The sequence below is a fragment of the Sarcophilus harrisii genome, chromosome 1 (genome assembly GCF_902635505.1).
Source record: "Sarcophilus harrisii chromosome 1, mSarHar1.11, whole genome shotgun sequence".
NCBI lineage: Eukaryota > Metazoa > Chordata > Mammalia > Dasyuromorphia > Dasyuridae > Sarcophilus > Sarcophilus harrisii.
The window spans coordinates 704955028-704969494 of record NC_045426.1 but is presented as its reverse complement, the minus strand read 5'-3'; the positions used below and the strand labels follow the sequence as shown (position 1 = coordinate 704969494).

Here is a 14467-nt window from a genome sequence, read left to right as displayed (position 1 = left end):
CACTGATAATAAGTTCAATTATTACTGTACCTGAAGGTAAACAAATAAAGTTTGCAAAGCATGTTGTGCACCCGATGCCATTTAAAATCTCTGGCAATCTCTGAGGCAGGTGGGAAAACTGAGGCTCACAGAGGTAGGGACTGGAAAGCATCAGAGACAAGTGGTCTTGACCCTAAGTGTGGTCGCCTCTCTCCGGGGTGCTGCCTTTCGCTGGCCAAGGGGGACGCCCACTTCTAACCCTTCTCCACCCTCAGTCATCTTCAGCGGTCGCCGAGTTCATGTGATCATGACAAACGTCTTCATGTGCCATCGGGGCAACCTTCTTAACCATTCAAGCTGTCCAGATGTAGAATGGCAGGTTTTCTTGCAGGAATTAGTGAGTTCTAGTGCCCGGGGAGCTGATCAGGAGGTCAGGTGGGTCTGCCATGGCCTGCTCCATCCCAGAGAACTGTAACGGGGACAACAAGGTCTAAAAACTGAGCCAGGCAAGTGAGCAGAACCAGGAGATCATTGTACATGGCAACAACAAGACTATACGACGATCAATTTTGATGGATGTGGCTCTTCTCAACAATGAGATGACTCAGGCCGGTTCCAATGGACTTGTGATGATAGAGAGAGAGTCTGCCCCCAGAGAGAGGATTGTGGGGACTGAGCTTGGACCACAACATAATATTTTCACTTTTTTGTTGCTGTTTGCTTGAATTTTATTTTCTTTCTCATTTTTTTTTTTCCTTTTTGATCTGATTCTTCTTGTGCAACAAGAGAATTGTATAGATGCATATGCCTTAAAAAAAAAAAAAAAAAGAATGCTCATCGTGGCTCTCGGGGATCCACCACAGCCTTGGTGGCTCTTTAGACATCCCAGACACACCTACACAGGAGAGCCATGGGATGTGGGACCTCCAGGTGCCATTCTACTTGAGTTGCAAAGGGCCTCACGTCGGGATTGGACAAGCGGCAGATTTCTGTAGTCCAGCCCTTGGCTGGAGTGTTGGGCTCACCGCTAGGTACCATACTGTAAAACAGGCATCGACAAGCTGGAGTTTGTCTAAAGCATAGTGTCCAGGATGGCATGGGGCCCGCGAGAATCTGCTGAAAGAAATGGGAACGTGGAGCTTAATTTGGTGAAGAAAGCCTTGGGGGAGGGGTGGCAAGGAGGGGGATAATTAGAAAGATTAGGTTTGTTCAGTGTGGGTAGAAATTGCAACTTTAATCTTGAATTTGGGCAAAATTTTCTAACAATCAGAGCAGTCCACAAATGGAGTGGCTGTGCAGGAGGTTCTGGGTTCCTCTGGAGCAGAAGCCAAAGGATGCTTGTTGGGATATTGGAAAGCGTGTTCTTCCACACGAGCCAGCCTCTGAGGGCTGAACCCCCTTCCCTGGGGCTCTTTAAGCAAAGCTGGGGATTCGGGCATAAGAGCAGAAGGCTTAGAAGAAAGGTCCCTTTGGACCGGAAGGCTGGCTCGGGAACTCATGACGGAGTGGAGAAAACCTGCGTTTGCAGTGAGAAGACTCCAGTTTGAATCCCGACTATGATTCACTCGCTGGGAAATCCACAGAGCTTCTGCAAGCCGTGGCCCTGCCTCCCAATCTTGTTCTGGGGCTGGCACCGCAGCCCAACCTGGGACCAGCTTGGCCCTTTGTCCCTTGTGAATACTCTGCTTTCATAGGAAGGTTTCATTACAGAGAAGTGTTCCTCCCTAGGACTCCCAAGCTGTGACCTGCGTCAGCTGGTACATGACCGAGGAGCCATGGGCAGGGCAGCCGTGGCCACAGGTCCTGAGTGAAGTGGCCACTTTGTCCGGATCACTGGTAAACTTCCGACTTGGCCCAGCCCCGGCAGCGTTTATCATTATTCCTGTTTGAATCAGGTCACAGTGCTTCAGATTTCAGGGACTGTTTATTCTCACACTCACAGAGGAAAACTTCTCATGGCAACCAGAACCCTTGGCAGCTCCTGTGCCAGCCCTGGCGTCTGGGGACCGGCCCTGCTCCGTCTCTAGGACCTTGCAGGCTTACGAGAAAAAAACAGACAAACAAAAACCCCATCGTGGCTGCTCTGATCAGCTTTTCTGTGGACTCTGAGTCACAAAATCCCTGGTGAGGGGATGCCGGCCTGCAAGTCCACAACATGTCAGGCTCAGGCGGCCATGATTTATTCTTGCTTCATTGGGCTAAAGCCGGTGGTCTGGTCCTTACCCAGCAGGGCCAGCCGTCAGCTCCTGACACAGAAGAGGGGATGCCGGGGTGGACAAAAGAGCCTTCTCTAGAGCCGGACGCCATTGTGTTCCCAAGAACCGTTCTGGGGCAAAGGACTTCCCAGCCTTCCATTACTGTCCATTCACAGGCTTGCATTGTGTAGGAGTTCTCTGGTGCACCAGCTTTGGATGCTTGGGCTTTTCACACATACCTTCTCTTTGTCTCTGTCTCCCAGTCTCTGTCTCGATCTCCCTCTCTGTTGGTCTTCCTATCTCTCTGCCTCTACCGCTCTGTCTCTATCTGTTTCCCTCTTTGTAGCCTTTCTGTTTCTTTGTCTTTACCTCTGTCTCTGTCTCTCAATCTCTGTCTCCCTCTCTGTTGTTCTTCCTACCTCTCTGTCTCTGTCTTTCCCTCTCTTTCCCTCCCCCCTTTTCCCACTCCCACCCCCCAGCACCTTCCCTCTCCTGACTGAGCATTTTCTCTGGCTGTCCCCCGTGGAATGCTCATCTTCCTCTTCTCTGCCTCCTGGGCTCTCTGGCTTCCTTCAAGTCCCAGCTAAAATCCCACCTTCTACGGGAAGTCTTTCCCAATCCCCCTTAATCCTCCTACCTTCACTTTGCTATTTCCTGGTTCGCCTGTATTTAGCTCACTTTGTACATATTCATTTGCATGTTGTCCCCTCTGTTAGATGTAAGGTCTCTGAAGGCAGGAGATCTTTTGCCTTGTTGTCTCCCTAGCACTTTGCATAGTGGCTAGCACACAGCAGACGATTAATAAATGTTTATTCACACACGCATACACTCACACACATGTTGCTTCACAACGATTTGCTTGGTTTGTTCATTTTCCCCCTTGGGAAGTCAGGATGCTGCTGTCTGCCCAGGAACAAGTGTTCCATCCCCTGTTGTACCTTTAAGAAACCTCATAATCTACTGTGAACATTACACCTGATCTTTGACAAGAGACACCAGCTGGACCATGGCGCTGGCTCCAGTTTCTTTAGATTATTTCAGCTATTGTGATTGAAGAACACTGATCCTTTAGGACCTCCTGGGGTAGCAGCTGCACCCATAATAGTTTGTAGAAATGCACTTCTTGCCTTCAAGTAGCTTACCACCTGCTGTCAAGGTGTGAACTTGTCCACACATGCAGATTTTTTAAAATATTGTAACAAGAACTAAGTGAAATTTTTCTCTGAATACGTCTGTTTCTCTGTGACTTTTGTGAACCGCCCCACATATTGGCTCTTCTCTAAAAGAATAGATTGACATTCTTACAAGTATGTTTTGTGGTGGAAAGAACTAAATCATTTTTTCTTAATTTAATATTTTTGTTTTTCTCAGTTACATTTAAAACAATTTTTAACATTTATTTTTAAATCTTTGAGTTCCAGATTCTCTCCCTTCCTTTCCATCCTCATCCCCCATTAAGAAGGCACAAGTGAAGTTATGCAAAACATTTCTATAAAATTCATGGTGTAAAAGAAAACATAGATCTCCATCCACTCCCCCCCAAAAAAACCCTCAAGAAAAATAAAGTAAAAAAAAGTATGTTTCAATCAATATTCAGACACAATCAGTATTTTCTCTAGGTATGGATAGGATTTTTCATCATAAGTCCTTCCAAGTAGTCTTGGATCATTATATTGCTGAGAATAGCAGAGTCATTCCCAGCTGATCATCACACAACATTGTTATAACTTTTACGCTGTATATTTCACTTTGCTTGAGTTCATGAAGGACTTTCCAAGTTTTTCTGAGAGCATCCTGCTCATTATTTCCCGAGAAACAATAATATTCCGTCATAATCACATACCACAATTTATTCAGCCATTCTCCAATTGATGGGCATCCCTTCAATTTCCAATTTTCTGGTGAGAAGAGAGCTGCTGTAAATATTTTTATCTGTTTAGATCCTTTTCCTTTTTAAAAAATCTCTTTTGGGATTCATGCCTAGTAGTAGTGTTGTTAGGTCAAAGGATATGCATGCACATTATAACCCTTTGAGCATAGTTCATATCATTTGATCATTTATCAACTGGGGAATGGTTCCATATATATATATATATATATATATATATATATATATATATATATATATGACTCAGTTCCTTATACGTTTAAGAAATGAGACCTTCATTAAAGAAACTTGCTTCAAAATTCTTTTTCTAATTTTTCCAAATTCCAAATTTTCCCTTAATTATTACTGCTAACTGTTTTCCCTCCCCCTGTTTATTCTATTCTCTCTCTCCTCAAAAATATTTTGCTACTGACCACCCCCTTCCCCAATATGTTCTCTTTTCTATCACTCTCCCCCCATCCCATATCCCCTAACCTTCCTACTTTCCTGCAGGGTAAAATAAATTACTATACTCATATTGAGAGTGTATGTTATTTCCTCTTTGAGCTAATTTTGATGAGAGTAAGGTTCACTTATTCCCTTTTTCCTCCCTCCACTGTAAAAGCTTTTTTTTTTTTTTTTGCCTCTTTTATGGCAGATAATTTATGCCATTCTCCCTCTTTATTCCCCTTTTTCTCAGTATATTCTTCTCTCACCCTTTAATTTTTTTTAGATAGTATCCCTTCATATTCAATTCACACCTATGCCTTCTGTCTACATATACTCCTTCTAACTGTCATAATGATGAGAAAGTTCTTATGAGTTACAAGTATCACCCTCCCATGTAGGAATATAAACAGACCAATCTTATTAAGTCCCTTTTGCTATTACCTCCTTATGCTTCTCCAGAATCCTGCATTTGAAAATCAAATTTACTATTCAGCTCTGGTCTTCGCATCAAAAATGCTTGAAAATCCTCTATGTTGTTGAATTTCTACCTTTTTTCCCTGAAGGTTTATACTCAGTTTTGCTGGGTAGTGATTCTTGGTTATAATCTCAGCTATGTTGCTCTCTGGAACATCAAATTCCAAGCCCTCTGATCCTTTAATGTAGAAGATCTTCTGTTATATCTGTGGCTCCACTGTACTTGACTTGTTTCTTTCTGGATGCTTATAATATTTCCTCCTTGACCTGGGAGTTCTGGAATTTGGCTATAATATTCCTGGGAGTTTTCATTTGGAGATCTCTCTCAGGAGGTGATTGGTGGATTCTTTCAATTTCTATTTTATCCTCTGGTTCTAGAATAGCAGGGCAGTTTTCCTTGATAATTTCTTCAAGAATGATGTCCATACTCTTTTTGGGGGGATCATGATTTTATGGTAGACCAATAATTTTTAGATTGTGTTTCCTGGATCTATTTTCCAGGTCAGTTGTTTTTTCCAATGAGATATGTTGCATTTTTTTCTATTTTAAATTTTTTTTTTTAGTTTTGTTTTATTGTATCTTGATTTCTTATAATGTCATTAGTTTCCATTTGCTCAATTCTAATTTTTAAGGAATTATTTACTTCAGTGAACTCTTCTAGCTCCTTTCTCATTTGGCCAAATTTGCTTTTTAGGGCATTCTTCTCATTATCTTTTTTGCATTTCCTTTTGTACCACTCTCAATTCTCTGCCTGATTTTTCCTCTGCCTCTCTTACTTGATTTTCAAAATCCCTTCTGAGCTCTTCCATAGCCTGAGACCATTATTTTCCTTGGAAGTTCTGGATGTAGTAGCTTTGATTTTGTTATCTTCTTCTGCGTGTTTGTTTTGCTCTTCCTTATGACTGTACTAATATTCTATGGTCAGAATTTTTTTCTGTTGTCCTGTTCATTTCTCCAGCCTATTACTTGGCTTTTGACTCTTTAGTAAAGTAGGATTCTATTTCCAGAGTGGAGGGTGCATTGTCTCAAACAACAAGGGTTTTGGGCAGCCTTTTTTCAGAGATCCTTCTAGGGACCTGAACAGGGTGGCAGCTAGAGGAGGCAGGGTCTTAAGGAAGTGGTAAGAAGACTTACTTCTGAACCTTCCCTGTAGACATGGATTTCGGTGCTGTCTCTTCCTGTAGGTTTTGACCTCTGTGAAGTTGGCCAAGAAGAGGTGATTCTGAAAACTGGAAAACAAGCCAATCGAAGAACCATACATTTTGCTCTCCAGTCCCTGCTGTCTCTCTTTGGTAAGTCCGGCTACACCTGCACAGAGGCTGAGCCCACCTGTCACTTGTCGTAGGTACTGGGAAAGTGGTCCCTTCTGACTACCTAGACTTGTGCTAGTCCTGAGTGTCCCATATCAGGGACCATTGCTGGCCCCCAGAGAGGTTTCTTAAAGTACCCCGATTCATTCTTTAGTGTATCCTTCTGTGATACTTAAATGAATTTTCAAAAGTGGTCAGATCTTTAAAAATCTGTAGAAAGTACCGCTTTTATTTCTCATCACTGTCTTCAGTAGGTTTCACAATTATTTACTGTCCCTAGGATACTCCTCTGCCCCCCTCTCTACACAGTGGTACTTTCCAGTATGAAGGAAAACCCTAAAGGCTCCCAGTTAGTCCGAAATCACAGCCTGAGGTGAGGCTTCTGGCACTAACTGGCCGCTGGTTTTCTTTAGATTCCACAGAGCTCCCGAAACGCCTCAGTCTGGACAGCTCCTCATCCCTGGAGTCTCTGGCCTCGGCCCAGTCCATCTCCAACCAGGCTCCCTTGGGGTACCCGAACCCTCCGTTTTCCCCAACTTGCCCGGAGAGCGTGGCCTCGGACGCCATTTCCGTGTACAGCCTGAGTTCCATCGCCTCTTCCATGAGTTTTGTTTCCAAGCCTGAGGGCACCCTGGAAGGCGTAGGATCCAGAGGGCGGCAGGACGGAGAAAAGCCCAAGAACCCCTCTTGCCAGCGGCCTTCCGCCCCGAGGAGCCAGCTGTCTCCACAGAGCAGCACCGCAGCCGGCAAAGAGGAAGAAGAATATGAAGGATTCTCCATCATTAGCAACGAGCCCTTGGCCACTTACCAAGAAAATGTAAAAACGAGATTTTCACCAGATCCCAAACAGAGCAAAGTTGGGCCGCCCGGGGGCATTAAATTATCTGTCAGCTCCAAAGGCAGCATAAGCACCCCCAATTCTCCCGTGAAAATGACTCTCATTCCCAGTCCAAACTCACCTTTCCAAAAAGTCGGGAAACTTGCGAGTTCCGATACTGGCGAATCCGACCAGTCTAGCACTGAAACCGATAGTACTGTTAAATCCCAAGAGGAAAACGCCCCGAACCTCGATCCCCAAGAGTTGGCCCAGAAGATTCTGGAGGAGACGCAGAGCCACCTCCTGGCTGTGGAGCGCCTCCAGCGCAGCGGCGCCCAGGGAGCCCAAAGTGGCCCCGGCGAAGACGGGGCTCCCCCGGCCGGCCCCGGCGCCTTCCGAGCTTCCGAGACGAGTGCGTTCAGCCGGCCGGTGCTCTCCAGCCAGCGGAGCCAGCGCTCGTCCCCGGTGAGCGCCCGGCCCAAGCCCCCCACGAGGAGCTCGTCCCTGCAGAAGGTGAGCTCGGGCTACAGCAGCCCCGCGGCCAAGGAGGGCAGCGGCCGGCCCTCGCCCAGCACCGATTCTCCCAGCTCTCTCACGGACCAGCCTCACTTTAAGCTCAAGTACCCCAGCTCTCCCTACAGCGCCCACATCTCCAAGTCACCCAGGAACATGTCCCCGAGTTCCGGGCAGCAGTCGCCCGCCGGCAGCGCTCCTTCTCCGGCTCTCTCTTACTCCTCGGCCGGCTCGGCCCGCTCCAGCCCCGCCGACGCCCCGGATCTGGACAAGCTGAAGATGTCGGCCATCGACGAGAAGGTGCAGGCCATCCACAACCTGAAGATGTTCTGGCAGAGCACCCCCCAGCCTCCCCCGGGCCCCGTGAAGATATTCCGCGGGGCCCCTGGCACCATGACTTCCAAAAGGGACGTGCTGAATCTGCTCAATTTGTCCCCACGCCACAGCAAAAAGGAGGAGGGGGTAGACAAGCTGGAACTCAAAGAACTCTCCCTGCAGCAGCAGCACCCCGCGTCTCCCCCGGCAAACCCCCCCAATGGCCACAGACGCTCGGACGCCAGCGCCCCGACCCCCTCCCCGGGGCCGGCAGGCGCCCCCCCGGGGCCCATGCGCCCCTTGAGACTGCCCTCGGGCAACGGCTACAAGTTCCTCTCCCCTGGGAGGTTTTTCCCTTCCTCCAAATGTTAACGTGACTTTCCCACGGGTCAGCGCCAGGGAGGGTCCCGCGGAGGGCCGCGGCTCGCTTCTGCCTACTTGCCTTGTTCAAGGGGAAAAGCAACCAGTTTTGCTAAAGACCCATCAGCTCCGGGGTGAGCGCTGCCCCTCCCCCGCGACCCCCGGAGCTGATTTCCGGGCAGCCAGGACAGGGGATCTTGGGGTGGAGTCTCCCCGCCATTCACCAAATGTTAACCTTTGAACTTGCCGATTCTCATTCTGGGTCTGATAATGCGGGAGGATTTTTATACAGAAATTGTTCGTGGGGGGGAGGGGAGAGGAAAGGGAGCACCTATTTTGCTAAGAGGTATATCCGTATACCTTTTGTACACAGATTTTTTTTTAAGGCCTCCAGGTGCTGGCGGAAGTGGGATCGAGAAAAGGTTTTCTTAGAGCCCCCCCAAAAGCGTTCTCTTAGCCAAAAATAGATGCCAATGATTTGTAATGAAATTAGAGAAGTTTGGGTCTTGTAGTCTTGGACTTTCCCAGCACCAATGCAATAATTCAGGTTAAAACTGTGCTTCCACTCTGAACTTTGGTCAGTCACTCACTATCTCTCAAAACGTCCCTCTGGGCCCCGCGACGGCAGCCAAACTTGAATTTTTCTCAAAATTCAAGAATCGACCTTATCCAGGCATTTTAGAGCTATGCAAATACGATGAAAATGCAACTTTTATGCTTTTCAAACATTTTGGGCCTTTTTTGTACTTGGGTAACTAGAAACAACTTGGTTTTATTATGAATAATAATGATAACACTTTACATTTATACAACACTGTTGTTTTTTAAAGCTCAAAACATTTTCTAAAAAGTGTCTAAAAAGTCTGACTGCTCATCAACAAGTAGCGGCCAACAAGTTGGGAAGAAAAACGGTTTGATTTTCCATTTTGTTATAAGCAAAAGAATGTCGTTTGGCTCAGTAGGTGCAAGCCGAGGAGTGGGGGGTCGCGGCCTGCGCCCCCACTCTAGCACTCCCCTTCCTCCCCGCCTCTTTGTTCTAACTCCAAGCCTCCCACCTTCCATGCCATCCATTAACTAGTTCACGATTCATCCGGGGCTGCTGGGAAGACTCTTTCCCAGAAGAGGTCCCCTGCGGCTCATGGGCCCGAATGCTCGTGAGCTGCACCTGTAGCTGGCACATGGGGCAGAACGGAGCAGGAGAGAGGAGCCGGAGGGAGAGATGAGCCAGGGCACGTTTCCAGGGTCACCGCCAGAGGGAGGAAGGGGAGATCAAGCATAGGTTGTGTATTAGTCTGGAGGAGAAATGCCCCCGAATCATGGAGTCCGTGTAGTGTTGAGTCAGAGAATTTAAATATGTTAACAAGAGTTGACCCCACCCCCTTGTCATTGTCTGTGGGCCGTCCTTGGATGTGGCAGAGACATTGTGCTAGTCGGTGGGGGGGACTCGAGTTGTCAGAGTACTACCTTCCCTTCTTGCACTAAATCACTTTATACCCATAAACAAGCCACTTAGCCTGACTGTGCCTCATTTGGTCCATCTGCAAAATGGATGGAATAATCGTGGCCCGATTCATATTTTTCACACTAGGAATTCTCCAGAAGAAATGTGTCCCAGAAGTACAAGGTAGAGAGCTGGTCATTTTAAATTCTCCTCCTGAGCACGATGCATGTAGGGTTTGGGGGGGGGTGCTATTTGGGGAATTTATAGGGGTCTTGCATTTAAAATCATTGTAGCCACGTCAATGAATGCAAACTCAAACTCCTCAGATATGAAGGCACATGTTTTTGTAAGCACTTAAGCAACTTAAGTTGGTGGGGGTGATTTTCACTGATAATAGAAGCTCCAGCCCCAGAGAAAAGCCAAATTTGCAGCCCTGGGTATTTGGCCAACAGAATGAGAGCTAAACCATCAAAAATTAGCTGGAAAGGGGCAGCTAGGGGGCGCAGTGGCTAGAGCACCAGCTCTGAAGTCGGAAAGACCTGAGTTCAAATCTGCCTCAGACACTTAACACTTCCTAGCTGTGTGACCCTGGGCAAGTCACTTAACCCCAATTGCCTCAGGGAAAAAAATTAGCCCGAAAACAAAAAGAGAGAGGGTCACGAGGGGCTGATTCCCTTACAATCCTGTTGCGGCCCACTCTCCCCAGCCACGGACAGCACCAACACGTGGATCCGTCATTGCTGCTCCAGGCCCAGAAATCTCTCAGCCAAGAAGGGACAGGCCGTCTGGGTGAAGTCCCGCGCTCGCTGCAACTGTTTCCAATGGAAATGATACCTGGCCACAACCTGGCCGGCTAGAGCCGGCGCTGCTTCTTGAGGATGTGGTCCCGGGCGGCGGTCCCAGTTCCGGGCAGCTCTTCCCCTTTAATGGCTAGGATGGGGGATGCAGCTTTTTGTCCCGATGAGAACCTCAGACGCCAAATGCAAAGTTGGGAAAGAAGATGGGGAAGTTTCCCGATAACGCCGCAGAATCACAGAACCGGCCGCCCGTCTCCCTTGCTGAGCTTCTTTCCCGGGAATCTGACCCTGCTAAAAAGAAAGCTACAAACGACGGTCGGATGCTGGCAGGAAGTAATCTTGGGACAGGCCTGCTTTTAGACAGCACCAAGATTTGGTGCTAACAGATGGCCGGGTGTAAATGAAGGGAGCGGACTCCGGGGGAATGATGCTTGAAGCCACTTTGGCGGGATCTTCATTCGCAATGCGTGACATCCTCATACTGTGGACAGGATAGGCTGGCGTTAATGTGAATTCTGAACAACATCCCCCCCCCAACAGTCCCCCTGCCCTCCGTCCTCGGGTGGAACAAGTGGAGCCCCGACAGGGACCAGGTTTGGGGGGACTGAAATTCTCCTTTTGTGGCTCACGACGTTTGGATGGGGTTTGTGTTTGCTTAAAGCCAGAAAAGTGAACCGCCCTACCTGAATTATAATTATGCTAAATTATCATGTCACTGAATATAATAAGCCATGCAGGGCCACTCCTCCCGATAAACTTAGCCCTGAGACAGTAAGACCCCCGCTCTTGCCCTAACACACCTTTGTGTTCTGCACTTATCCTACAAGTCAAGTAGCTTCTCACTCTTGTGATTTTTTGAGCCGAGTGAAAATAGTAAGAATGGGGCCCCCCCAAATCCAAATCCAAACTTTCTCATTCCATCCGGACCAATGTATCTCAGCGACAGGTTTCTCCCTAATTTAGCAAACGGCACAAATGAAAATCCGGGCCCAGGTGCCGCCCCGCCCAACAGGTAATGAATTGTCGCTCCTCTCCTGTCCGGCTCTGTCTCCCTCTCCCTCCCTGCCCACCTTGTCTCTCCAAAGCCCCCCAAGAGAGAACTGTCTGCAGTTCAGATTGGAGTAATCCCCGGGAATGTTTGTAGTGAAGCAGGAGAAAAGTGGACGTGGAATCACCCTCATCCCACACGTGCCTGTGGTGTCTAAAGAGACTCTCCGGGTGATGGGCGAACTGAGCCCTTGTTTTTTGCCAGCTCCTTCCGAGATCCCTGGTCCAGTGCGTCCCTTCTCCGGCCGTGTCCCCAGGTAGCGGCCCCTCCTTGTATGCAGTGTTAGCCATGTTTGGCCTGCGTGGACTTTTTTTGTTTGTTTTTTTTGTAAATTACACTCTGTGTTTCCAGACAGCATTAAACTTTTTATATTATGAAATTTACCATGTAAAAAGAATTTCATATTTTTATTGAAATTGCCGAGGCATTTGGCCTTCTCCCTTTGTGATTTCAGTGTCTATTAAAAGCATGAGCTCTCTCAGTTCTCGTCGTCGTGTTCTCTGCGACTCCGCGGGTCCTCCCAGGTTCTAGGTGACTGGTGGCTGCAAGAAATCCGGAGTAGCCGACCTCCGGAACGCTTCGGGTCAGAGTGCGGAATATTTAAAGCTGAGGAAAAGCCAGACTTGTCCCTTTATAACATCAGCAAAAATAGAAATTGAACTCCTACTGGAAACTACGGAGGAGGCTTGGGGATGGAGCAAGGCTGTCCCTGCCATTGAGAGACTGCCAGGAAGTCAGGGCAGTTCCATCGGAGTTTAAAGGAGAGGGCCCTTGGGCACTAGGGCAAGTAAGTCCATCTTCAGGGAAAAGTTGGGACCAGAGCTGGGCCTTGTGGGAAGAATCTGATGGAGATGAGTGGAGAAAGAGGGGGTAGGGGGAGTTCCCTTGTGGAACAGAGGGAGCAGCCTGAGAGCCAGGAGGGTTTGTGGGGCTGGGGAAGCAGATCCCGAGGGGAGGCTCCGCTCCCGGAGGCAGTGGGGGGATGTAGGTATATAAGGAGGAGCCAAACTCTGGAAGATAGAGACGATATTTATCTGCCAAAGTATAAGGACTTTGGAGTTGGACGGGTTTTCTTTTTTCTTTTTTTTCTTCTCGAGCTAATTTAGGAGATGGTTTTATGACAAAGAATTCTTCCTCGCAAACAGAACCCATTTTATTTTCTGTTTTGTGCATCATAGCATTTTGCATATGTACAATGAGACATCGCAAAGGCGACAATCGGAAAATTCATCGATATGGAAATGGGTTTTGGATTCAAAAGCAACTTAAAGCGATGTAGACAAACACCATAAAAAGTAAATTGCCAAATAAAAAAATAACAGATTCAGAATATCCCACCGCATTAAGCTGTTCCAATTACCAAAGTAAATTTCCTTGGGAATAGGGTTTCTGCCGCAAAAGGTCGTACCTCTCCTTTGTCTTCTCTGGGTACTTGGTAGCAGGACAATCCCGAGGGAATAACTGCCAAACTTTAATGATGTCGGGAGAGGGAAAGGGGGAGATGCAAAAGCTTTTTTTTTTTTTAAACCACAGCTTTTCCCCATTGAAGTTCTTTCTAATGTGGAATGTCAAAATATTCTAGCTTCAGAAGAAGCAAACAGCAGCTACTTCCCGATACTCTGTAATCTGCCCCCTTCCCTCCAAGACTTAGCCTCATCAGGCCCTCGTTCTTTTCCTCGCTCTCACACATCTTCTCCCACGTGACGTTTCCTTGTCCAGTCTGGTGTTGAAGGCCTTGGAAGACTGAGCCTTATCCCACACTCCTCTTCTTCACATCCTCTGCTCTCTGACCTGTACATTTCTCCGGAGTCCCCAGATATAACTCACCTTTCCTTGCGCTTCACTTTTGCTCAGGTGATTTTTCTCATCCCATCCCTCCTCCCCAGAATCCTATCAATCATCCCTTCTAGATGCAGCTCAGGCGCTACCTCCTGCCACATTGTTGACACCTGCCCTGTGGTCTCCCTCCTGTTTGTGATTTTCTCCACTGAGGTTTGATTACGCTGCTTCAAGGTAACTCTATTCCAGCAGAGTACACACTTGCAAAGGTGCTTCCCTCCAAGCTTGGAGTCACAGCTGGGGATGCACCTACAGTGAGCTCACCTTGCTGAAGGGCTTTCGGGTCCAGAGCTCGCTTTGCTGAAGGGCTTTCAGCTCCAGAACTCGCCTTGCTGAAGCCCTTTCAGCTCCAGAACTCGCCTTGCTGAAGCCCTTTCGGGTCCAGAACTTGCCTTGCTGAAGCCCTTTCAGCTCCAGAACTCGCCTTGCTGAAGCCCTTTCAGCTCCAGAACTCGCCTTGCTGAAGGGCTTTTAGATCCACACAGCATTTGACATGTGTCATTATTTCTCCAAATCTTTCCACCCACACACCAGCTTAGCTAAACAGCCTGTTTCCAAAGCCCGGACCCCCAAAAGATAAACTTCTTGGGCCCATCCACCCATGAGCTGATCTCTGCTGGATCCATGGGGCTCTTGAAGAATTGCATTTGTTTGCTTTTTTAAATTTGTGGCCCTTTAGCTTTTACTTATTGGGTGCTGGAGCAAAGGCTTATTGAATGGGTGCAATGCTTTTACAAGAAGTGAGTACTGAGGGAAGATTATTTTGTGCTGTCTTCAAGCTATCTCGGATTCCCAGGATGCTCCCTGGATGTGGAGTTGATAAAATACAGAGTAATAACCTGAAAAATTATTCACCTATTTACTGAGTTCCCACCAAATGCCAGCCACTGTGCCGGGTGCTGTCAGATCTGCGTGGCAGGGAGTAAGTACCATGAAGCAAAGGACTCCAGCCAAGACTGCCTGACCAGCCAGGGCCTGGGCCCTTTTTTCCTCGATTATTTAATCATTATTTAGTCCAGCTTTGAGCCTTGAGCTCAGAAGAAAGCTGTGGACTTGGATGCC

At 47.7% G+C, this 14467-nt stretch overlaps 1 protein-coding gene across 1 annotated transcript in view; it reads left to right on the top strand.

Annotated features, from left to right (window-relative positions):
* Positions 1-10280, top strand: part of TTC28 (tetratricopeptide repeat domain 28) — a 509780-nt gene extending 499500 nt beyond the window's left edge. Inside the window, exons 22-23 of the mRNA XM_031948792.1 lie at positions 6150-6257; positions 6689-10280. Of these exons, the coding sequence (XP_031804652.1) occupies positions 6150-6257; positions 6689-8292 (1712 nt within the window). The 3' untranslated portion in view covers positions 8293-10280. The remainder of the gene's footprint in view (positions 1-6149; positions 6258-6688) is intronic.
* The last annotated feature ends 4187 nt before the right edge of the window (positions 10281-14467 follow it).